The sequence below is a fragment of the Drosophila montana genome, unplaced genomic scaffold (genome assembly GCF_035044405.1).
Source record: "Drosophila montana isolate Dmon_TW-CO22-7 unplaced genomic scaffold, ASM3504440v1 contig_2192_1, whole genome shotgun sequence".
Taxonomy (NCBI): domain Eukaryota; kingdom Metazoa; phylum Arthropoda; class Insecta; order Diptera; family Drosophilidae; genus Drosophila; species Drosophila montana.
Genome location: NW_026997087.1, coordinates 438,909 through 464,763, shown reverse-complemented (window position 1 = coordinate 464,763; position 25,855 = coordinate 438,909). Strand labels below are relative to the sequence as shown.

At 38.7% G+C, this 25,855-nt stretch overlaps 2 protein-coding genes across 3 annotated transcripts in view; one reads left to right on the top strand and one right to left on the bottom strand.

The window, feature by feature from the left end:
• Window positions 1–25,855, top strand: part of dpr2 (defective proboscis extension response 2) — a 90,605-nt gene that overhangs the window by 46,670 nt on the left and 18,080 nt on the right. The gene's annotated exons all lie outside the window — the stretch shown is intronic.
• LOC135427642 (uncharacterized) lies at window positions 13,599–14,149 on the bottom strand. Of its 2 annotated transcripts, none has more exons than XM_064681210.1 (2): window positions 14,014–14,149; window positions 13,599–13,919 (listed from the first exon to the last, which is right to left on the bottom strand). In XM_064681210.1, exons 1-2 carry the CDS (start codon window positions 14,086–14,088, stop codon window positions 13,659–13,661), a joined length of 336 nt encoding a protein of 111 aa, XP_064537280.1. In that variant the 5' UTR covers window positions 14,089–14,149; the 3' UTR covers window positions 13,599–13,658. The 2 variants fall into 2 exon arrangements, with proteins under 2 accessions (XP_064537280.1, XP_064537279.1); XM_064681209.1 differs by having other exon boundaries at window positions 13,599–13,934; window positions 14,014–14,148.

The following is a 25,855-nucleotide window of genomic DNA, read 5'->3' as shown; positions in this document are numbered from 1 at the left end:
ATATGCGAATGCGGCACGAATTTATTAGCCATCAGAAGAGCGAAACGGAAGAGAAAAAAAGACGTATATACATCTATACATCGAGATGTATGTGTGTGTGTGTGGCAGAAAAATGATAAAAATAAATAAAAGTCTGTTGGGGTTCGTTGAGGCAAACAGTTCAAGGACTTGGCCTGGCCGCATGATTTATTTACTTTCGACTGTCTTTCTTTCTATACTGATGACCTGCCTCATATGGCAGGGTGTACGTGTGTGTGCGAGTGTGTGCGAGTGTGTGTGTGTGTGTGTGTGTGTGTGGCTGCACACTAGTGTGGTTCAATTGGCGCTTAAGTGAGGGCACATTCCAAGACGTTTTATTGGCTACGTGCAACAGCGCAAACAAATTTACATGACACTGAACTCGGCCGCCGACTACTTACCTGGCGGAAGTGGGTAGGTGTAAGGGGAAGGGGGGGGGGGTGCGGTGCTGTGCCCATTCCAGCGGCAATTTGTGGCGCATTATTGAAAGATTGATGAAATTTTTGCGTTAGTCGGAACCAGTGACTTACCGGCTATCGAACGGCCTCTCAAGATAAATGACTTCGAGTTCCTTTTTCGGCCAACCTTGGGTAAAAGTTATTGCGGTCTGTTTGGCGCTTATAATGAATAATGAAAGATTCGCCTTCTTTTTCTGGGGGCGCCTTTTATTGTCGGCTGACGGTGGCTAACAATAAACTGGCCTCGAAACCCGCCGCTGGCAATCTAGTCGACTATCATGTGAGAAAAACCATTGAGCGGTATTCACACTTTGATTTCGTGGGCCATGTATTAATGGCTTTTATAACGCTTCCTGCTAGCCCAGCCATACATCTTATTCGGGGCTCTAGTTTTCCTTTTTTATATATATTTTCTTTGGGTAGGGTGTCTTTTGACCAATTTGACTGTCAGCAACTTGTTTGGCTGCCAAAATATTGGCCAAGAATGTTTCCTATTGCCCGGGGCTCTTTTGATTGAATGCCGCTCATAATTGCAGCTTTTGGTTCATTTCGTCTACGGCATCTCTTTGATATGTGGAATTGTTTCGGTTTCGATTTCGGTGCCTTGACAAATGCTTTGCATTGATTGCCGCCTCGGGGCTAAATTGTTCGGGTTTTATCTCCTGAATGTGGTTTTACTTTTCAACTTTTGCCAAGAGCTGCTCAATAAAAATATAATATATGTATATACATACATATATGTACACATGCAGCGTATTGTGGAGCTTGCGTTCAATTGCTTCGAAATACTCATTTGTTTATTTGAGTATTGGCTTTTGCTCCAATTTATGACTGAAAAATTAAGCCGCAAAATAATTGCTGCTTTCTTATCGGAAGCCATTTATTAAATTTGCGGCCTTAAACTCTTTTCGAAGAATAATTAGTTACAATCAATGTTACTCGCTGTCAATAACTGATAAACTCGTGAATTATGGCCTTGATAATAATTAATAACGTATTATAATACTTGTAAATTTATTATCATTGTTTTTGTTTATGTGAATAAAATCAAATTGGATAAACAAACATGATTTGATTGATTATTTCTGGTGAGTTTGAACCGGCGACTTTACAGGAATATTGATAGTAGCTTGGTTTGAACCAGCGACTTTCAACTTCTTTGTCCAGCGCTTAAACACAAACAAGAATAATGATTACTGCTTGTTTTGAACCGGCGACTTTTCATTTCTTTGTCCAGCTCTTAAACACAAATAAGAATATTGATTGCTGCTTGGTTTGAACCAGCGACTTTTCACTTCTTAGTCCAGCGCTTTAACAATATCAAGAATATTGATTGCTGCTGGGTTTGAACCGGCAACTTTCCATGCAGACACGCACGCTCATGACGTCTTTTCTGATAGATATAAATAACTTTATTATTCTTATAATTATAATCAATTCCACTTTTGTTGACTTTTGTACCAAGTTTCCAAACTCAAACCAAACACGCAAAGCAACAGAAAATTTCTTCGAATACATCGTCAAGTTTTTTTTGGCGGCTCTCCGATTCAGTTTTTTTTTTTTTTTGTGGTTTTCCCTATATATATTTGTGTTTTTCTTATTGGTCTCTGGCTGTGTGTGAATGTGTGCTAATTCGTGCTGCTAATTAGATGGTAACAATTTGCCAAAATTACCACATTGTCAGATGGGCAGACATGGTGTCAGATCCTTTTGGGGGTTGCTCTAGAAACTATTTACTAATGTCAGACGTTAAACCCAACGGGGGGGTCATTTGTGGGAGGGGGGGGGGGGGTGTACTCTGTTGTGTGACATGTGGAAATTGTTTGAAAATTTCATTGCTCTCCACGCTCGCCAGGTGTCCAATGTCACAGGGCGCCCCCCCTCAGTGTGAGCCCCCCCCCCTGACGACGCCTGAGGGCATTTTTAGTGCTGTTTTTTTTGTGTTTTTTTTGTTTTGATATTTTTAATTAAACGCACGTCCAAAAGGCTGTTGGTGTCCCTTAAATTCGTGTTTAATAAATTAAGCCATTTTATTTCATTTTCTTGTTGCCAGGCTGTTCACTCAGCTTCTCTCTCTCTCTCTCTCTCTCTCTCTCTCTCTTTGTCAGTCGCTATCTCTCGCTCTGTCTGTCTCTGTCGCTTTTTTATTGTTGCTACCTGTCGGCATGGCCATTGTATAGGTAAAACCTGTGGCTCATTAAGACGACTACGTGAGCATTTAGCAGGCGTGTGAAGGGGGCGTTAACATTGAGCGGGGGCGTGGCGCTGCCGGGGGAGCTGGCCACTATAGGTTGGGGGCACGTGTTGCTTTTGTGGCATTGTTTACGTTTTCAGCAGCGCGGTCTTAATACTCTTTTAGAGGATGTCACCATTTTGTCATGAAATGTGCAACACATTTGAGATGTTTACTAGTTATTATGGTATATATATTCTTGATTGGATAGGAAAAAAGAAAGAAAGAAGTTATTTATAAAGTAAGGAAATTTATACTAGATATACGAGTGTTTTGTAGAGAGGATAAAGAAAACACCAACCCGTTGTGGGAAATTTATAGTCTGTCCGGCAAGTATGCTATATATCCCACTATATATATCTTTAGCTTTTCAACTACTTAAGATTCATTTAGTCTTTTGTGAGGGAGCTTTACGAACTGCAGATATGGCAGAAATTAAGACTCACAATTTTCTTTACTATTAAAGTAAGAACATTTATACTAGATATATAGAGTGTTAAGTATATAGGATAAAGAGATAGTGATGTGAAATTACGGCTGGTCTATAAAGTCTGTCTGTCTATCATTTAACTGCCAAAGCATATTAGATTATTTGTATTAGATTATATGTTCTTCGACATGCATATCTGACAGGCTGTAAGTCGAGTGTTTGGCAGGGTATTTAGGATGCGGTGTGCTGCATCAGTCCCTGCTGTCTTGTTTTTTTTTGGGGCTGTTGTCTTGGCGAATTCCTTTTTGGGCGCATCGAAGCTTTTGTGCTCTTCGAGACTTGCTTAATGGCCGCTTGTGCTGCGTCTCATCTTCTTCTTCTTTTTGTTATTGTTGCTTTTCTTGTTGTCGTTGTTGTTGTTGTTGTCGCTGTTACCTTTATTGTTGGCGCTGCTCTTATTATTGTAATGTCTGTGTGAACAGCAAAGTTTTTGTATAATTTGCCAGTTTTGTTGATTATTATTTTTGTTGCGACTCATTGTTGTTGTTATAAAATTTATATTTCGTATTTATGTTGGCCTCGAAGCGCCCGGCGGGCCAAATTTTTTAATTAAAACCATGTCGAACAGGCTTATTTTTGTTATGCCAGCAAATGAATTGCATCTGTATACGCAAACACACACACACACACACTTATGTATGTGTGTGTATGTATTTGTGTGTACATTTGGCCATAATGTGATTGCGGCAGCAATCCCACAAAGTGCACAAAATGTAAATCTACATATTTATGAGTGTTGAAATTATGGCCACATGTCCGCACATGTCGTCCAATGTGACTTCCGTTTCAGTTTCCGTTTCCGTTTCCGCAGCTCGCTGCGACACGAGAAAACTTTTAGCATTTCTTTTATATCACATTTGCTGCGCGCGCGCCTCCCTTGGCTCCCTTTTCTGCGCGCCCCTCAATGAAATTATTTCAAATGTAAGCCGTACTCTTTTTTTCTATTCTTTTTACTTTTTTGTTGCTCATATTATTTTCTTTTTGTTTTTGTGCTTTAGTTTTGTTAGTTTTCCTTTTAACCCTTGAGCCTTGCTTTCACTGTTGCAGCCAACAGGCAAAATGTTAGTCTCTGTTGCAGCTCGCTGTGAAATTGGTCTGAAGGTCTAGTTTTCAATGGTTTATATTTTTGCCTGCTTTTTATGCGTTTCCATCAAACCTATTTAGTTTTGGATCTATCAGAACTTTCCAAGCGAAGATCAAAAGGCATTTGAGACTTTATCCATGCCTCGGTGTGGATCTAACCATTCCCTCTATCGTTTTTTGGTCTTTGGTAATCCTCGCTTCCATGTAACTTTTATTTATCAATATCCTCTTAAGAGCATATTCTACTGGGCCTCTTTCAACTGCCCCTCTTTATTCAGTCCCTCCCTAAAATCCCTCAGATTCAGTTCTGGCCTGCTTTGTATACAAAGCACTTTGAGTTTTGTTTATTTGACTGCGACCAACTGATTTGTGTTTATGGGAAAATTCCGCTGATATTTTTATTTGTTATATTACTTTATTTTTCGCTAAATAATCAGCGCATTTGTCAATTTAATTTGCATTTGAAAGTTGCATTTATTGCAATTCCGCACTATAGATAAACAAATACGTACGAAAATGTATCAAGAGTAGTTTTTAGAGATTGGCTGCAAGCTGGGTTTAAGCCTCGCTGATTCGACATCGCAATTCGATGTCAAATCAAAAAAAAAAAAAAAAAAAACCAAAAACCGGAGTCTTCCTTTTAAGGGAATAAATATAATTTAATAAATATAATTTAATCATATATAGAATTTATGAGCACCCAAATCATTAGGTTGTTGGGTCCCAATTTTTACTTTACCCTATTCCAATCCATTTCTATCTAGAAAATCTGGCTCACATTGAACTGAGCTTTTTAAGACTCTTTTGTTTGCAGTCTAAATATTAAGACATTTAATTATTTAGGAATAACATAAATCACACGGCTTTTAAACAGCATCCAAAAACTTAGCTTAATATTAGAGTCCTTTTCCGGAACCTTTTCCACGCATCTTTCACTGTTTACATTCCACGGCAAATATGTTGGCTTGAGTTAAACTTTCCTCTTATCCTTGGAGTCGAACTATTTGAAGAATCGCTTTCATTTAGTCTCCGCCTTTGTGTACCAATCATTTTTGTTGGCTGTTGGCAGGAATTCTAGTGCACATCTTAATAAAATGCCAGTGCTTGGCATTGTTTCTGTTGTTGTTGTTTTGTTGTTACAATAATGTATTTGTATTAGCCGTAAGGGTTACATGAACTCTGCTGGGCAACAACAACAACAACTGAAACAACAATAGCATCAACAACAACAATGAGAGAAACGCTAAAGAATTTACAGTTGACATTTTAAAGCAGGCAACACATGCAAGTCCGTCCGCATACGGGCAGCGCAGACTGTAAAAAGCCCTTTGTTGTGTGCCTTAATTGTTGTTGTTGTTGTTTTTATTTGCAGCCACTACAATTATGATTACACACACACACACGCACATAACCACACGGCGACACATTCCGATGGCGTGTGTGCGTGTTGAAATGGATGCCCATGTTAAAAGGGCTGCCAGAAGCATAATAAGCATCATGCCACACTGTGACGATGCCAGCAAAAAGTATGCGCACACATATCGCTGTGTTCAGCGTGTGCACCGTGTATATCCGTATTTCCGTATTTGCCGGCTGGCTAATTGCGGCAACGCCTTTTTGTCGCACTGTTCTGACATTTCAAACGCCATGGCCCGAGCTGAAATGAAAACCAGCTCTGCCTTTGTCTATGGCATTTGTTGTTTGTTTTTATACCCTGAACACATTGAAAAGGGATAAAAGGGATATACACGGTTTGTGCAAATGCAGCTAAAAGGCAAAATGTGACCCTTTTCGACCCCGTGAGACATCGTATACAATCTCGATCAGGTCGACGAGCTAAATCTCCCTAGTTATGCCTGTAAGTCCTTGATATTCGAAATATAAATTCTCGTATTCCTTACTCAGCATTTGCTAACCTTTTATTTCGATATCTTCCGCCATACCGATAAATATCGATTAAAGAGATTAGATACATCAAAATTTGTTTTGTAGGTTCTCTAGAATAGTATATTATACTATTTTTAAAAGTAACGTCTTCTGTATTCGTATGTATACACAGTTGGGTGTCATATTTAAGCCCTGAAAGTTTCTTCAAGATCGGACATGAAACATCGGAGCTGGTAAATGAAGAAGAAGAAGAAGCACATTCGCTGCGTAAAGTGTAAAGTTAATGGTGTGCGATATTGTAAGTGTGTGTGTGTGTGAGTGTATGTAACCATATAATAGAAAGAATGTATGTAATCATAGCAAGAACGATTACATACACATTTATCGGAACTGACTTTAGGGTATCCTTAAGTCGGACCCTCTCAACAAAAGCGCTCTTGTTTTCTTGTTTATGTAGCTCCCCTCCCCCTTCACCCTCTTAACCAGGCCAGTTACTTAGAGCTTGCTGTTGACTGCTTTGTTGCCACAATGGATTCCCTGGACCGGGCTGCTTTGCTGCTCACTTTTGGCCACTTTTCATTACGTTTTTATTAACGCAATTATTTTGTGGACTTTAAGGTTGAATTCCTTCGCGTTTTTCGCGTTAATTGTGAGCGCGTGTGTAAAACGCATTTGTTGTGCATTTTTAAGTAATAAAATAATTAAATTATTATTTATGGCGGCCCAACATGCAGTCGCCAGTCGACATTGTCCAAGCTCTATGTGCTCCAGTTAATGATGATTTGTTGGGCCAAGCCATGCAGACATATGCTGAACTATGACCTTACGGCTACAGCCATAAATTCACACCCGCAGCGAGTGTCGTAGATATTTTTCGCACCATTTTATTTATTTTTTGCTTTTTATCTGACAATTCCCTCACTATCGATGCACAGCTCAGCGTGAAAATGGAAAAAGTGGCAAAAATATTCAACTCTTTAACTTGAATAAAGTTTCTTCGTTTATCTATGTCTTTCAATACATAGGAAAATAAGAATACATCTATATGTATACTAGCGGGATATCTTAGACTACATTTTGCCATGAGTTTCGACTAAAAATAATGTGAGACTTAGATTGATTTAGAGGCCAACCCATGAACAAAGAGCCAAGCCTCGTGAAAATCGGATGAGATTTGACCGAGTTATAGGGAAGGGAAATCTTGACCCATGTCTCTTGTTTCTTGGGAAAAGATTTTGACATGAATTTCGACTAAAAAATATGTGTTTAGATTTGAATGCCAGATTAATCTAGAGGGAAAACCATGAACAAAAGGCCAATCCTCGCTAAAATCGGATGAGATTTGACCAAGTTATAGGGAAGGGAAATTTTGACCCATGTCTATATACGAATCTTGGTGTACGATTTGGACATGAATTTCGAATAAAAAATGTGTGTTTAGATTTGAATGCCAGATTAATCTAGAGGGAAAACCATGAATAAAAGGCCAATTCTCGCTAAAATCGGATGAGATTTGACCGAGTTATAGGGAAGGAAAATTTGGACCCATGGGTATATACGGCTCTAGGGGTAAGATTTTGACATGAATTTCGACTAAAAAATATGTGTTCAGATTTGAATGCCAAGTTAATCTACAGGGAAAACCATGAATAAAAAGCCAATCCTTGTACAAATCGGACTTGATTTAACCGAGTTATAGGGCGGGGAAATTTTGACCCATGTCTATATACGAATCTCGGCGTAAGATTTTGACATGAATTTCGACTAAAAAATATGTGTTTAGATTTGAATGCCAGATTAATCTAGAGGGAAAACCATGAACAAAAGGCCAATCCTCGCTAAAATCGGATGAGATTTGACCAAGTTATGGGGAAGGGAAATTTTGACCCATGTCTATATATGTACGAATCTTGGTGTACGATTTTGACATGAATTTCGACTAAAAAATGTGTGTTAAGATTTGAATGCCAGATTAATATACAGGGAAAACCATGAATAAAAAGCCAATTTTTGTAAAAATCGGATGAGATTTGACCGAGTTATAGGGAAGGGAAATTTTGACCCATGTCTATATACGAATCTTGGTTTACGATTTTGACATGAATTTCGAATAAAAGATGTGTGTTCAAATTTGAATGCCAGATTAATCTAGAGGGAAAACCATGAACAAAAAGCCAATCCTCGCTAAAGTCGGATGAGATTTGACCAAGTTATAGGGATGGGAAATTTTGACCCATGTCTATATATGTACGAATCTTGGTGTACGATTTTGACATGAATTTTGACTAAAAAATGTGTGTTAAGATTTGAATGCCAGATTAATATACAGGGAAAACCATGAATAAAAAGCCAATTTTTGTAAAAATCGGATGAGATTTGACCGAGCTATAGGGAAGGAAAATTTGGACCCATGGGTATATACGGCTCTAGGGGTAAGATTTTGACATGAATTTCGACTAAAAAATGTGTGTTTAGATTTGAATGCCAAATTAATCTAGAGGGAAAACCATGAATAAAAAGCCAATTTTTGTACAAATCGGACTAGATTTGACCGAGTTATAGGGAAGGAAAATTTGGACCCATGGGTATATACGGCTCTAGGGGTAAGATTTTGACATGAATTTCGACTAAAAAATATGTGTTCAGATTTGAATGCCAAGTTAATCTACAGGGAAAACCATGAATAAAAAGCCAATCCTTGTACAAATCGGACTTGATTTGACCGAGTTATAGGGCGGGGAAATTTTGACCCATGTCTATATACGAATCTCGGGGTAAGATTTTGACATGAATTTCGACTAAAAAATATGTGTTCAGATTTGAATGCCAAGTTAATCTACAGGGAAAACCATGAATAAAAAGCCAATCCTTGTACAAATCGGACTAGATTTGACCGAGTTATAGGGAGGGGAAATTTTGACCCATGTCTATATATGTACGAATCTTGGTGTACGATTTTGACATGAATTTCGACTAAAAAATGTGTGTTAAGATTTGAATGCCAGATTAATATACAGGGAAAACCATGAATAAAAAGCCAATTTTTGTAAAAATCGGATGAGATTTGACCGAGTTATAGGAAAGGGAAATTTTGACCCATGTCTATATACGAATCTTGGTTTACGATTTTGACATGAATTTCGAATAAAAGATGTGTGTTCAAATTTGAATGCCAGATTAATCTAGAGGGAAAACCATGAACAAAAAGCCAATCCTCGCTAAAGTCGGATGAGATTTGACCAAGTTATAGGGATGGGAAATTTTGACCCATGTCTATATATGTACGAATCTTGGTGTACGATTTTGACATGAATTTTGACTAAAAAATGTGTGTTAAGATTTGAATGCCAGATTAATATACAGGGAAAACCATGAATAAAAAGCCAATTTTTGTAAAAATCGGATGAGATTTGACCGAGCTATAGGGAAGGAAAATTTGGACCCATGGGTATATACGGCTCTAGGGGTAAGATTTTGACATGAATTTCGACTAAAAAATGTGTGTTTAGATTTGAATGCCAAATTAATCTAGAGGGAAAACCATGAATAAAAAGCCAATTTTTGTACAAATCGGACTAGATTTGACCGAGTTATAGGGAAGGAAAATTTGGACCCATGGGTATATACGGCTCTAGGGGTAAGATTTTGACAAGAATTTCGACTAAAAAATATGTGTTCAGATTTGAATGCCAAGTTAATCTACAGGGAAAACCATGAATAAAAAGCCAATCCTTGTACAAATCGGACTTGATTTGACCGAGTTATAGGGCGGGGAAATTTTGACCCATGTCTATATACGAATCTCGGGGTAAGATTTTGACATGAATTTCGACTAAAAAATATGTGTTCAGATTTGAATGCCAAGTTAATCTACAGGGAAAACCATGAATAAAAAGCCAATCCTTGTACAAATCGGACTAGATTTGACCGAGTTATAGGGAGAGGAAATTTTGACCCATGTCTATATATGTACGAATCTTGGTGTACGATTTTGACATGAATTTCGACTAAAAAATGTGTGTTAAGATTTGAATGCCAGATTAATATACAGGGAAAACCATGAATAAAAAGCCAATTTTTGTAAAAATCGGATGAGATTTGACCGAGTTATAGGGAGGGGAAATTTTGACCCATGTCTATATATGTACGAATCTTGGTGTACGATTTTGACATGAATTTCGACTAAAAAATGTGTGTTAAGATTTGAATGCCAGATTAATATACAGGGAAAACCATGAATAAAAAGCCAATTTTTGTACAAATCGGACTAGATTTGACCGAGTTATAGGAAGGGGAAATTTTGACCCATATCTATATACGAATCTCGGGGTAAGATTTTGACATGAATTTCGACTAAAAAATGTGTGTTTAGATTTGAATGCCAGATTAATCTAGAGGGAAAATCATGAATAAAAAGCCAATATTCGCTTAAATCGGATGAGATTTGACCGAGTTGTAGGGAAGGAAAATTTTGACCCATGTCTATATACGAATCTTGGGGAAAGATTTTGACAAGTTAGGTTAGGTTGGCTATGTGAACCACCCTGTTTTAATTATTTTTCAGTGTTGCCGTGTTTTCAGTGTTGATGCAAGTAATTGAAATTCCTGTAGGTCAAATTTGAAGCTTTCTATTCGTTTCATCATTTTAATTAACTATTTTAAGCCAAACTAAATTTCTTTTCTCGAACTAACAAGAGTAAAAAAAAATCCCAACAGTGAAAAGTACTTTTTCATGATATAATGTCTGTATAATATTCATTTGGCAATCGCATCACATAGACTTCGCATTATTCTTCTTCAGCAAACTGCAACCGCTGTCATTTTGCGGCTAGAACTATTTTATGGCACTGTCAGTTCATCTTTTGTGAGGTCGTCGTCGCCGTCGCAGTTCTGTGAGACAAGGCAGCCGGGCTTTGTGCTTGACTTATTGGTGGAAAGTTTGCGTCAGAGACCGGACAGGAGAAAATGCATGTGGGTGGAATTTTGGAGTTGGTGTATTTGAAAATATTGCACCCAGAAGAATGAAATAAAATATTATTTCACTGCCTGACGTTTGGCTGCAATAAGTTCAACGCATGCGAATAGTTGCTGAAGGCCAATTTATTTATTTAGTACACGCAATTTAGAATTAAGCTGAGCGGTCAATTGCTCGCATACTTGAGCCGTAAGCCGGAGTGCAAAAAATGTGTAAGAAATTGTGAAATTGTTTTAAGGCTCTTGGCGAGATTAAATGTTGAAAACAACACAAAATGTAGATGAGCGAAAAGTGCCGACTACTCAAAAATTTTATAGGCAGGGAATTGTGATTTTATCATGAAATAAAGAAGAAGATTTGCGTTGTCATTAAATTTCCTAAATCATATTTTAACAGAGCAAACTTTTTAACATGGACTTACACTTGTCTGTGTGCGTATTTAAGCTTCGTTTCTGTTCTGTTTCAGATTGTTGTTTCAATGTTAAAGTCCATTAATTGAAGCTTAGGCCTCTAAAAAATGGCTTGGCAAATATTTTGTCAATATTAAACGAATTTTGTAGGGATTTCTCAACAATTTTCTTGTGCTTGTTTTTCTTTTTAAAGTTCTTCAGCATTTCGGGCAGCTCTTTAAATATTACGCATACGCCACATTGTTAATAAATTGCCCAAATTGTAGACACACGCTTCGAGCTTCAAGGTTTCAGCCAAAAAACAAAACTACAAAACAGCCAAAAAAAAAAAAACACAAACAAAAAGGGAGGCCCTAAAAAATGTTGAAGTGGCAACAGCTGAGGCATCAACGGTCCGCCAAGTGGCAACGCCTGCCGGCGACGGCATCTTAATAAATTTCCCCAGCAACACTTTGGCGTTATTAATACTTGAGTAAATGGGTCGCCGGAGAGAGGGAGACAGCTCACGAGAGAGAGAGTGGGAGAGAGAGAGAGAGGGAGAGGGGGGGCGCACAGCAGCACGCACCTAAAAACCGCGAGCCAAACGGAAAGGAAAACGGACATAGGAAAGAGGAAGATGTTGGGTAACGGAAACATGAACGAGGTATGGCAACTCCAAACGGTAGACGTTGCTTAATTACACGCTTTACCCAACAGGGGGCGTGCATGTGTGCGTGACAGGACGTGCAGAGCCAGAAATAACGCATTTTCCGCGATAATTAATGAAGGCGACAGCATTTGAAGCTATTTCCCACTGATATATCTCAAGCAGCTAGTTTAAAGTTGGCTTTAACGTTCAGCCATTAAATTCGATTACACAATTAATTGGTAGCAAAGCCAGGGGGGGTGGGGGGTGGGGGGAGAGCAGGTAGCATAAAGGGGGGCATATGTCAACATGTTTGGCAACTATGCTTAATTAAACAAATTCCCAGAAATTGAAATTTTAATGAACCTTCAGTTGAGCGGAGCTCAGTTCAGTTCGAGTTGGTTCCGTTCAGTTCAATTCGTTTTGGATCTGTTCACTTTTTGGTAGTTCAACATTCCAGTATTCAGCATTCCACCTGAGCCAATTTAAATGAACATTCTTGAGGTACAAAAAAAAAGAGAGAGTGCTTTACTTGAGGGTGTCCGACTAGCAGATACCACGTAAGCAGTAAACTAATTTAATTATTAATAATTAATTTACCCTTGGGATTATTTTTTTTGTAAATTGCATTCGTAAAAAACTGCCGAGCTTTTTATCCTATTTTTCTGAAATTGTTAATGTATATAAATAATGTTGTCTAGAGTGTCACGCACCTGAAATTCTACAACAAGGAGGGAAAATATAATCCCCAATTTTAAATTCTATATAGCGAACCTTTATAACCTCTAGTTCAAATAAACTCTGAGAGTTTTGATCTTGTCTCTGCCTGTTACATATACATTGTTACATTGTTACACCTTTAACAATATGCTCTTTTTAAATGTGCTACAGGGTATTAACTTGTACGCACTTTTGCCTAATGATGTCTACGCTCAAGTCGTGCAGAAGCCACATGGACACGCCACTTGGTGGTACCTGTAGGCACTGGTGCGAGCAAACACACACACACCCACACACACACATACACAGAGGCACAGTCATAGGCACAGCCCACACATGTATTGTCATTGCCTGTCAGAGCAATAATCCAACCAGTTTCAGACATGTTAAGTCATTTTGTGGAGGCACACACAGACACACAAATCGCACACTGCCACGCCCAGCTGCGTGTTTATTTGGTTGTTAAATAATACGCCTGGCATTCAAATGGTTTTTGCGGAGCCTCCGGAGTCGTTGTGGCATCAGTTGAAATTAATTTCCAGACAAGGCACAAAGGCTAGCTCCAACTAGGGCCTGGGCCTGGGCATGGTCTGTGTTCTGGGCCTGAGACTGGGTCTGTGTCCTGCAGCCTGGGACCCTTTGAGTTCAGGTAAATTTAAATGCCAGACATTAATTCACAACTAGAGGTAGACAGCAGCCTTGGGGTACAGTGAAGCAAGGCTAAGCACTGCTTCAAAAGCGCTTTATTCAAATCGCAATTCAATTGACATCTGCGCCGAATTCGCAGCGGCACTCGAGTATCTCGGGCTCGTAGACAAGGCCGCGAAATTCGCAGAAAATCTTAAAGATCAGCTGCTCCTTCTTCTCGTAGTAGTCGTCGGCATTGCGATCCAAGGCGTCCACCTCCGCCTTGTAGATCAACAGCTGCTGTCGCATGCGCAGCGTCTCCTCGTCGCAATTGAAGCTATCGTCCGGATGCGGCTCCAGCGTCAGCAGCGACAACATGAACGACAAATACAGCTGGAAATACCAGAGCTATCAGCAGTTCGGACTGGCTATTCCACATCTCTCTCTCTCTCTCTCTCTCTCCCGCAGCCGGCACATCATCACTCACCTCCTTCTCCAGGGGCAGCTCGTGTGTCAATATGTTCTCATCGTGGGCATTCTCCACGGCAAATGTTAGGTCCATCTTTTTTCTTCTTGGCTCTCTAGCGACTCCGCGGGTGTGGCTGCCAGTTGGCGACTGTTGCCGTTCGCCTACGGGTTTTCATATTTTATTGCCCTGTTTATGTTTATATTATGCGTGCCAGTGTGTGTGCGTGTGTGTGCGCGCGAGCTTGAGCTGAGCTCTGCTAAAAATACCCTGTACTTAGAGAAGTGACTGAAAGTGTTGTGCATTTACATGTTACCTAAGATATGCGAATGTCTACTATATATACTCTATACTACCACTCTACGTATACTCCATACTTTTTGGTTGTTTCGACTGCTAAATATACCCTGTACTCAGACAAGTGACAGAATGTTGCATTAAGATGTCAGCTTACACATCCGAATGCCTACTATATATAATCTTTACTACTCAACTATATATACTCTATAAAATCGGGTTATTTTGACAGCTAAAAATACCCTGTACTCAGACAAGTTGCTGTAGTGCATTGACATGTTACTTAACACATGCGAATGAATGCTATATATACTATATATACTCTACTACTACTATACTATATATACTCTATTCTACTATACTAATATACTCTATATAATTTGGTTGTTTTGACTATTTCAAAAGTAATACAAAGTGAGAAACCATCAGTATTCAGTTTTAAAAGCTTTACATTTATGTGGTTAAGGGTACTTTAGAACAAAAGCAGAGTAGCTTCTAGTCAGTCATATCCGATTATACATGCTTAGTATAATAAATACTCTTGCAGAGGTCATTTTTATTTTGTTGGGAAATGTGTGACGCCGTTGGGCGAATTTTATATAAAGTCTTATGATCAAAATCTTCTCAAAAACTATTATATCATAGAGTTCATATAGCTCCGATTGATCGGTTAAATGATGAGTATTTTTATAAAAACATTAAGAATTATGATTAAGGGTATTTAAACTTCGGCATTTCAATTATAATTGTTCCTACATAGTTTCATTTTACACTGTTTTCTTTACTCATATATCTTAGATTTTTAAGAGAGAGTGGAACTAAATGAAGTACTAATAGTGGCTCGGAAATATCTAGGAATTGATTTTTGGGAAGACGTTTCGGTAAAATACCTAAAGGAGCTTTAAGATATTTCTGCAATGCAGTAGCCGGGTAATGCAATTTTGAATAACGGTTATGCTCCTTAAAAGTAAGCTGATAGCTTACTACAATATCTAACACTTACATAGAAGATATATATCAGAAAACATTAGAACAAGAGATTAAAAAAAACACTTAAATAAAAAAGCGCACAGAAAGAAACATTTTGAGTAGAAGCAGATCGTATGACAAGTAGACAGAACAGAGAATGGAAACAACTGTGACCAGGGAACAGTACGCAGGGACAGGGAGGACAGAGACAGGGAGCTGGGAACAGAGAATAGAGAACAGAAATGGGTATAAAAGTCAAGTTGGTGCAGTAAAAAGTAAATAAAATTGACACCCGCACAAAAGGGAGAAACATAAACCGAAAAAGTGTAAACAAACAACAAGCGGCGCTTAGGCAAATAAATATTGCATGTGGCTGCGAGTCGAGTGGGGAGTGGGGAGTGTGGAGGGGGGAGGGGTGAGTGGTGAGTGGGAAGAGGCTAACCGCAGACAGGCCAAAGCAAATGCATAGCACATGCAAACAATGAGCGAGAAGGAGATAGCAAGCGAGAAGGAGATAGCGGACAAGTCCAAGCAGAAGCGAAGGAGAGATAGTGAGTGAGAGGGGGGGGGGGGCAGAGGCGAACAGCCACAGAAACCGAATAAAATGCTATGCGATGCGGCGAACTAAAGTGGAACTGCCAGCTGCAAGGCTAAAAATGCTCGTGCTCGCATTTTTTTTATGAATTTTACATTTTGTTTATATGTATGTATTTTTATGGAGATTATATGCAGAGGAATGCTGCGCTGCAAGCGATATACTGCGTGTGTGTGCGCGAGAGCGAGACGGGGCGAGCATGTCTCCGGGAGCACGTGCAGCAGCAGCAGCAGCACAGGTTGCACAAAATGGCGGCGTCAAATGTGCAAAGTAATAAAATTTAAGTGTTGGATATTGAAAAAAAGCTCGTACTGATTCCCCTGGCTAATGTTAGTAAATATTAAAAATAAAACAAAAAAGTGAAAAATAATAGACAGAAAAAACAGCTAAGATGTAAGATAAGAACTTGTCTGTTGGCTAAGCTCAAATGCCTTAATTCGAAGTTTGACTTAAGATTTAGGTGCAAATATTTAAATGTTTTTTGTTTGAAAATGTTTAAAGCTGAATTGTGGGTTATTAAAAAATTTTTTTTGTTTATTATAAAGAAGTTTTATTGTTTGTTATTCTTTAATACTCCTTAAAAATAGAACTTTCGAATTAAATAAATATAATTTAATTTTTAATAATGAACCTAGAATTTCTTTTGATAAGTAAACAACTCAATTTCATTTATAAATTTATTAAAGGGCTTCAACTATATGATGCCGGGCAGATAATGTCTACTTCCTTACAGACAGAACACAAAATATTGTGCTCGATATAAACTAACATGAAAACTCTTGTCAGTGCGCGGGTGGGAAAACGCAGTGGAAATGGCGGAAAGCAATTTTCGAGCGCTTTTGAAACGCTTTGAGCGTAAGCTGACGTGGGAGTTGTTCGATAAGATCGCAGAATAGGGTTAAGTCTGTGCCGCGCGTTGTGTGGCAACAAATAATGGAATTGGCTTTTATCCACGAAATGTTTTAGCCTGAACAAATAAGAGTGCAGGAGAAGTAGAAAGTGTTGAATTTAATACGTTTTGCAAATATTAAATATATAAATAAATAAATAAATAAATAAAAAATACAAAATAAGTAAAAACTGTTTAGTTTCAACTGCCCGAGTAGAAGATACCCTCAAGCCAGAGCCAAGCTGTCGTTATCTATGTATATTCTAACTGTCTTCTATGTAAGCACAAACACACACACACACAAATGCTTACTTTCTGCCATGGCTGTGCTCCTGCTTCTCGAAGTCCCACAACAAGTAAAAATTCTACAGCCTGGAGTGCCCGAATAGGAGATACCCTGAAGCTGGAAACAAATCATAGAAGGCGCTTTCTTAAATAACTTCGGTGTTTAAGTTCCGATCATAATGAAATATTCAGGACTTATATTGAGCAACCAAAGGTGTGTACACACTTAAGCTCTGCCTTCAGCATGCAGAATGTTATTAAGTTATTAAACATAAGGCTCTTTATTTTATTTAAATTTTATTATTTATTTTATTTCTTTTATTTATTTTATTTATTTACTTATGCTTATTATTTTACCCGCAATATGAAACTTTTCTTAAAAAATAAACACATTTTCCACTCACAAACTAGCTCAAGGCCTAAATGAAATTATAATTATTTGTATATAGCCATAAGTTGTTCAGCGCAATACACTTAAAATCGTTTGGCGTTGTCACCCGTAAATGTTGGTTGCAAAGAAATTTAATTAAGCAATCAATGTCTTAATTAAAACGGCAAGTGCCTGGCCAGAGTCAAAGGCAAAGGTAAGTTGTGCTGGCGAATACGCATATCAGATGCCACAGGCATGAGTAATGAATTTTTGTGTGCTCATGTAAATAACCAGATGTCGATGAAGGGGGGGGGGGGGTGGGGTAAGGAAGGAGGGGGTAGCACATACCAGCGCATAATATTTGTGTGTGAGTGTGTGTGTGTGTGCGAGTCAAGGGTGACAACACGGCGCAGACAGCGTCGACAACGTCGTATCGAAAATGAAGGAAATGAAATAAATCAAGACTCATTAAACCGCAGAAGGAGCTGGCAAAAACCACAACACGGCAGCTGCCAAGGCAATCTGTGTGCGTGTGTGAGTGTGCGTGTGTGTGTGTGTGTGTGCCTTTGCCTGCGCTTGTGTGAGTGCGTTTAGGTTATGTCAGCGCGCGCTAAAGCAAAGTTGACAGTTGTTGTCAACTTAATCATCGTCAACACCCATACGCATACACACACACGCACGCACACACAGACAGGCGCGCACACACACTAAGTCACTCACACACGCACAGTTAAGTTATGCATTGACAAATACTTATCTACAAGCGGCGGCAACTTGAACTTAATTTCTAGCGATAAGCATAACTCGGCAGACATATTGCCAGCTCATTATGCGACTACCCTCCGCCCCTGTCCCTCCCCCTATCACATATGTGCGTGTGTGTGTGCGTACTGCCTATATCTGTCTAGCTATATATCTATTATGACAACGCCATTTTGGCGTCAACTTCCGTCTGTTCAGCGTCTTTTGTTGCTGCGGCTGCCGCTGCCGCCGCTGCTGCTGCTGCTTAATAATAGCAAATTACACAAGTAATTAGTCACGCATTTAATTATTATTTATGGGCTTCTATCTCGCTCTCTTTATGTGCATGTGTGTGTGTGTGTGTGTGTGTTTGTGTGTGTTTTGTCGAAGTTTTTCTGTTTGGCTTTGTGTTTGCGGCTGCTTGTAATTATCTACTTGAATGCTTGTACTCGGCTTTGATAATCTATGCATGCCTCAATGGATAAACCTTAATCTGTTTATGGCTTATAAAAATATTCGAATGACATTTGTGCTATGTAGTGAGAAAGCGAGGGGGTGAGGGGGTGGGGGGGATGTAAGTGAGCAGCTGTCAAATTATTCTAGTTAATTTTAGACATTCTTGATGCAGATAATTTATTCATAACAAATTACCAACATTGAATATAAATTGTTTGCTTTATTTAAGGCTTATTTTCTTTGTTTTTCCCAAGAGGATTATCTGAGTGGCTTATAGAAAAATTGTGTTGACGAAAAAGCAAATTCCTCTTATGGTAATGCGGCACGCTCATCGACTTGATTAAATATCTATAGTCGATAAATTGAAGCTAAGTCGTGAGCAGCTCCGGAACTAGATCAGCTCTCAGTACCCGAAACGACTCTCGAGATAGTCGTGAGAGTTGTGTAATCATTTGAATTATATTTAAACCTTTTTGCTAATAAATAAGATAGGCAAGTAAAGTCGCACAGTAATTTTTATAAATATCTATATCTATATATATATACATATATATTTAATAGATATTTTTTGCGTGCAGAATCAGAATCTCTTTATGTTATTAATGTTTATACTAATTTAGCCTGAAAATGATTTTAATTAAAATGAATTGAAATGAGACTTTTTTTTATAGAATGACTGAGGAAAAGGGACATGACATGATATTATATTACCTAAAATGAATACAACTTAGATATTAAATCAAAAAAGAAAACAAGTTTTGACTAAAATGTTGACTGAAAGTTAAATGGAATTTGTTGCGAGACGAGAGTTTGAATTCTCTTCAAAAAAGGAAGATTAATAAAAATAAATGTTGAAAAAGCCTGAGGCTTGGCGAAATATCACCTAAGCAAACTGTGTTGAAGTAAAAAAAAATAAAAAAATATTTATAAAAACAAAATAAAATAAATTTTCAGAAATAAATTGAATGCAGTTACCAACATAAACTAGGTACTAGTTAAAAACCAAAATTCAAGTTACATTTACGACAAATGCAAAGAAACAGAAAAATGAATGAAAACTCGAAGGATTTTACATTCAGGCAAAGCCCAGTTAAAGTCCATACAAATTTTGTCATGGCCTAGGCTTGTAATATAATTGTAAAGTTTCTTTCAAATTGATTCAAATAGATTTCGTGTCGTGTCACAAAATACTAGATGTTAGCAATTAATTATATATGCCCATACACTTGCTGGCAAATATTGATGTGGCCGCAGCTGTTGCCAATTAGGTTAAAGTTCGCTTCCGGTCCGGACCAAAAGTCCGACACGTAATGCTGGCAAAAACTTTCATCGATTAAAAAGTTTTGCGTGCAAAGTATTATCAGCTTCTTTGCAATGTGTTGTTGTGATTTTTGTTTGTGGCAGCTTTTCGTGCGTCGGCGCCAGCTGCGGCAAGTTCTCAAAAGCATATTAGATTATTTGTTTGTTGCATAATAATTGGGCAAGCGGCGACCGAAATTGGAAATGCCACAACGTACAGCAAAATCAAACGTCTTGGCCCAAAGCGAAAGCGAAAGCGAAATGAAACCAAATCAAGGCATCAGGCAACAGCCAAAAGAGAAATGAGAAGTTCGACTCGCCGATTGCCTGGCAACGATTGCTGGCAAGCTGTTTATTGGAGCGTGCTCTAATTAGCATAAGCGAAAAGAAATTGCAGCCAAGATTAGACGCAATTCGCTTAATGCTCAAACTTTTAATCACTCATACGCTCCGTGGCGCAGCAGAAAACGCACCAACTTAAATATGTAGTACACAAAGTGACTTGCCAAATGAAATAAGTGTAAAAACAACAACAAATAAAAATAAAATAAAAAAATACAAACAATAAAAAGAAAACTAATACACACACACACACACACACACATACGCTCTTCAGCTGCGAATGCGTACTCAGAGATTTATGTATGCGCATTTGATTAAACATGAGTGTGTGTTGATGGCTGTGTGTGTGTTGATGGCTGTGTGTGTGCGCGTGTATGGGTGTGCGCGTATGTGTGTGTGTGTGTGTGTTGGCGCTGGGAGTGTGTTTGTGCTACTTGGTAATCCCCCAAAGCGCAACTTCGGCCAGGAAAATTTCTGCTTCGTCTTAATCTTGAGTTCAATTTCTGCTTTGACTTTTGCGGCGCACACACTCTAACACTCACACACACACACACACACAGCAGCAGCAGCAACAGCAGCCGGCACAACCGCACAAAAATTCAACTTTTAATGCATATTTTCTTAGAGTTCTTTTTAACACCCTGCAAACAGCATATGACAGTTGCAGGGTATATACATTAAAAACCAAGAAGCTATTAAAGAAAGCCAAGAATGCGATTTTTATGTTTATTATCTCTTTTCTATCGCTTTCTTAACTCTAAGCGTCACAAACTAGTTCACACCTCCGAAATTGCGAGAGCCCAAGCCCAAGCATGCGTTTCTTCAAAGACGCCTTATATCTAGGGTATATTTGAGTCGTGCATATGGCAGGAGTTGCTCCCAAGCTGGTTTGTTAGTGGCGTCTTTCAGTTGGCCAAATACGGCGTCTACAATGTAAGCTTTAGGGCGTTAAAATGCGACAGTGTGTGTAACTGGCGACCTATTTGCTTAAGCACACACTCTCTCACACACACACACACACACACACACACCCACACACACTCACAAGCCCACCGCTTATTAACTGTCGCTGGCCTGGCTTGGCCTGGCCCGGCCTGGCTGGCTGGCTCTCATAACACATTAGCGAAAGTGAAAGCCTCCGTAACGACTACTCCCAGTTGATTTTAATTTTCTGTGCGTGTCTGTGTCACACAGCGCGCTCTTAAGGCCATAAATTCATATTAGTAGTGCCAGAGAGCCAGCGCCGAACTCCATGAGATGCAGATGAAGTCGATGTTAGATGGCAGCTGATGTTTGCTTAAATATATGTTGATATAGATTGTTGATTATTTCAGGACTCTGTTGCAAAGCGGCTTAAATTGGATCAAATTGAAAATGAAAGTGGCACAAGAAAGTAGAGCAAGACGTTGGGAGCCGTTGGGAGAAACCGTGTAACTATAAGAACTGCAAAGCAGTGTTGTAAAACTATTAAGCTATTTACAGAATGTGCTTTACGTATAGTTTTAAAGACTGTTTCTTGGGGCACGGCAGTTTGATCAATATACAGATAGATATACAGATAGATAGATAGGTATAAAGATAAATAAATAGATAGACAGATAGTTAGACAAGCTAGATAAATTAAGCTCAAGTGTTGCCACTAACTCGACCAACTAAAAAGAGAATATTAAGCTAAAATATTACAAAACTTTTGAATTGAATATAAATGTTATGTGTAAAGTTCAATCAAATTGTGTTTCACAATTTCTAGTTAGTCGAATGAATTGAATATCCAATGTCCATCAATTATAAATCATTTTTATTATAAAACTATTATGACTATTTCTTGAGGCCCAACAGGTTGATAGATAGACAGAAAGATAGACAGACAGGCCGATAGATACACAGATAGATAGCTAAACAGATAGACAGATACATAAATTTAGTTCCAATATTGCCACTAACTCGATATACAGAATATTTAACTAAAACATTACCAAAACTTAATTGAATATAAATGTTATGTGTAAAGTTTAATTAAATTCTCTTGCATAAATTCTATTTCTAGTCCAATCAATTAAAGGTCCGCTGTCCATCAATTATACAACATGTGGACTATTTTAATTCAAGCGTAATATCAATATTTTGCCCCCCCTGGCCAGTGTTGTGCAATTTCAATGGGCATTGCCAAAAAATTTCAATTTAATTTCGTTCTGCAATTCATGGCACTAAATATGCGTATTTTCGATTTCGATTTTATATTTGTCTTTGACTGTGTCTGTGACTGTGACTGTGGAGGAGCCGTCGTAGCGCGGGAATGCTGAAATTTGATATAATCTTGGCACATTACAAGGATAGAAATGAGAGCTGGCAGCATTGATTCGACTGCCGCAGCATTTGGGGGGCCAGGATTGCAGCTAAGTCGAGCTGAGCTGGCTCGGCTCAGACAGACAGTTGGACACATTTGAATTTCATTTGCCCAGCTTACACATGGATGCATAAATATTTACGACTATTAGTTGGAGAGTACTTGAAAGTTTTTCAATTTGCCTCGCAAACGCATTTGCATATCGATGCCAGGACTTCGACCAACTAACGTAAAGGAAGCAAAAAAAAAATACACTCACAATTAAAAAACAGCACAAAACGTTTGCAGTTTTTTATGCCTGCTTTCAGAAGTTGTTTTAAATATTTTATGCTAAATCTATGTAAAAACATTTTGCTGCATGAATTGAGTCAACAAAATGCAAATTAATGCGGCAGGCCCCGCTCTCCCCCCCTTCTACTAAGGTTGACTGAGGTGGGCCGCAAGACCTGCCAGACGGGCTTGTAAATCAAGACCCCAACTAGAACCTAGAGCACAGCAACAACAACAACAACAACAACAACAACGGAAACTGGCCGTCTTTTGCACGTAGCCCATCATTATGTGAACCTCACGCCTGGCTGCCCGTCCGACCCGGGCTATGCGATTGTGTGTGTGTGTGTGTGTGTGTTTATGTTATTTATTTATTATTTATGTAGCTCAACTAAACGTTTTGCCACAAAAATTATAGCATAATATGTCAAAAAGCAGAAAAGGCCTTTGCTTTAAATAACAAGGGATCAGAGACTCAGGCACTACGAATTCTGTATACCCTACCAAGGCATGAGTTAACTGTTCATCATTATTATGCACATTCAGAGGGTATTTATTGTATTAAAATGTATTTTTTCTTTGTGAATAATAGCAATAATATTAACAAAATTGATCATTTCTTTTAGGTTTGAACCGGCGACCTGCCGCTTTTTAGTTCAAAAGGAAAGCTTAAGTACAATTTGACTGCTTCTAGCTCTTGCGGTCGGGAAAGACTCAGATATATATATAACATATATTTCAATAGTCTCAAGCGATATATATATATATATATATATAAAGATAGCTCCGCTTAGAATAATCTGTTGCGAAGTTTTTTATAATAACATCAAAGTATGTGCTGAGTATTCGCAAGGGTATTAAGTTTTCAAGCGGAACGACCTTTTTCTTCTCTTCTTTTCTTTTCTATTTTATTTTATTTTAAATTCAAAACCTTGATTCATAATAGATTTAGTTATTTGTTGTGTTATTTTACGAATGAATCTTACTTATTTAAGTTTTTTGTGGATATTTTCTGGGCAAGTCCATACATAAATTTGACTTAGCTCTGATTTTTTTTCAACAAGAGTCTGTTCTGAATAACTTAGCCAATTTTTGGAACATATTTCCACACACACACTCGCACACACACGCACACAGACTTCGTGCGTTGCAAGCTTTATGAGCAAGCTGTGTGGCCCTGGTCTCTATTGATATTACGTATACGTAACGCGGGCCCGCTGTCCATGGGAAGCACTCCTAAGCCGCAGCCGAAAACTCTATAAATTCTAAAGCCGCTATTAGCCGGGACTTAGTAGCTATAGCGGAGACTCATAAATTCAGCGCTCGGTGGCAACAACAAAGTGGATTCTTGTTTTCCCGCCAACATTTTTTTCTTCTGCCTGTTATGAATTTAAATGTGATGAATGAGTGTGGGGCGCCTGTGGAGCGGCGTCAACAGGCGCTGTCCAGCTATGATGTCGGCCAAATTGTTATGCAATACACAAGACGCTTCACCTTAAATCATTTGCCGCATCATTTAAAGGCGTGCAGCAGGAGGAGGCACGCTTCCCTCTTTTATTTTTTCTAGCGCGTATTGGAAAAGTTTCTCAGCCTGATGCGAGTAGTTTTGAATGCGAGTTATGAAACCACTTAGCTGGCAGCTAAGGTACCCGCTAAAAGTCCATTGTAAATGGCTAAAGTTGAGAAATGAAAATAAACTACAAAGAAAAAATGAAAGAAAATAGAAAGGCAAAGAAAGAGAAATTGCAAGAACAAGTTATGCAAAACTTGGCAAAGGGCTTTTAAATTATCGACTGTCAGCGGCACAACACACGCATACACACGCACACACACGCACACACACACGCACACACACACGCACGCTGGCACACCTGGGCAGCTAAAAAATAAAATGAAATCAAATTTATGTTGTGTGTATATAGATTGTATATTGACTTTGGCGCAAAATAATGGCTAGCAATTTGTAGAGCCTACTTTTTGCCTGGTCTGCAGACAATGAAATATACTTTGGCAAACACATGCCCCAAATTGCTGCACGTGTGTGCGTACGCGTGTGTGTGTGCGTGCGTGTGTGCGTGGCCCTAAGCACCATCATCAGTTACAAGTGTGAACAATAAATTGTCATCAGCTTTTGAGACGCAGACTTTGCTTTTGCTTCTTCTTCAATTTATGGCGGATTTTCAATTTGTATGCCCCGCGACCAATTCACACGCTCGCCTGCCGCCCTACACCGCCGCACCGCAGCCACGCCCACAGTCGCGCAGCCTCCGCTTATGTAGCCTGCCTGACAACGCACAAAAGTATGCTATGCGCAAAAAAAAGAAGCATTTCGAAGCGCCCGCCGCCGGGCAGAAAAACAGCATGTGAAGTTTTCCTTTGCGTTCTCATTTTCCTTCTGCTGTTGTTTGCCTTGTCGCTGACATTTATTGCGCACATTCGTTGCCATTGATTTTTTATGCGTTTTTGAAGTAGTTCAGTTGGCGACGCTCATAAGTAGGCAACGTTATTTTTTCAATTTCACTCAATATTATTCGATTTTCGCCAGTTTCTTCATTTTTTGGCACAGACAGCGATTATCATGCATGTGTGTGTGTGTGTGTGTGTGTGTGTGTGTGTGTGTGTGGCACACATTTGCCGCTAATGTTGTTGCTGTTGCCAAGTGTATTTTAATATGGTTTACGCTGTGCCGGCAACTTAATAAACTTTGTTGTTGTTTGTCAACGCAAAACTTTCCACATTATTGATAGACAGGCAATGGCATATGAGATTTATGGCAACACTATGAATTCTTGTTTGATTTTTGAGTGTCACTCGAAATTGCGTTTTTACTATGTGTCTATTAAAGTTATTTTTGCCAAATTACGGCAGTTGACAAAAACTATTTATCGATTTGCAGAGCACGAAAAATATGAAAGTGATTTTATAGAAGTTTTCTGATAGAGTCGAACGATTTGCATATGATTCGGTTTATAAAAAGGAGGAGGCGGAAATTGTTTGCTTCAA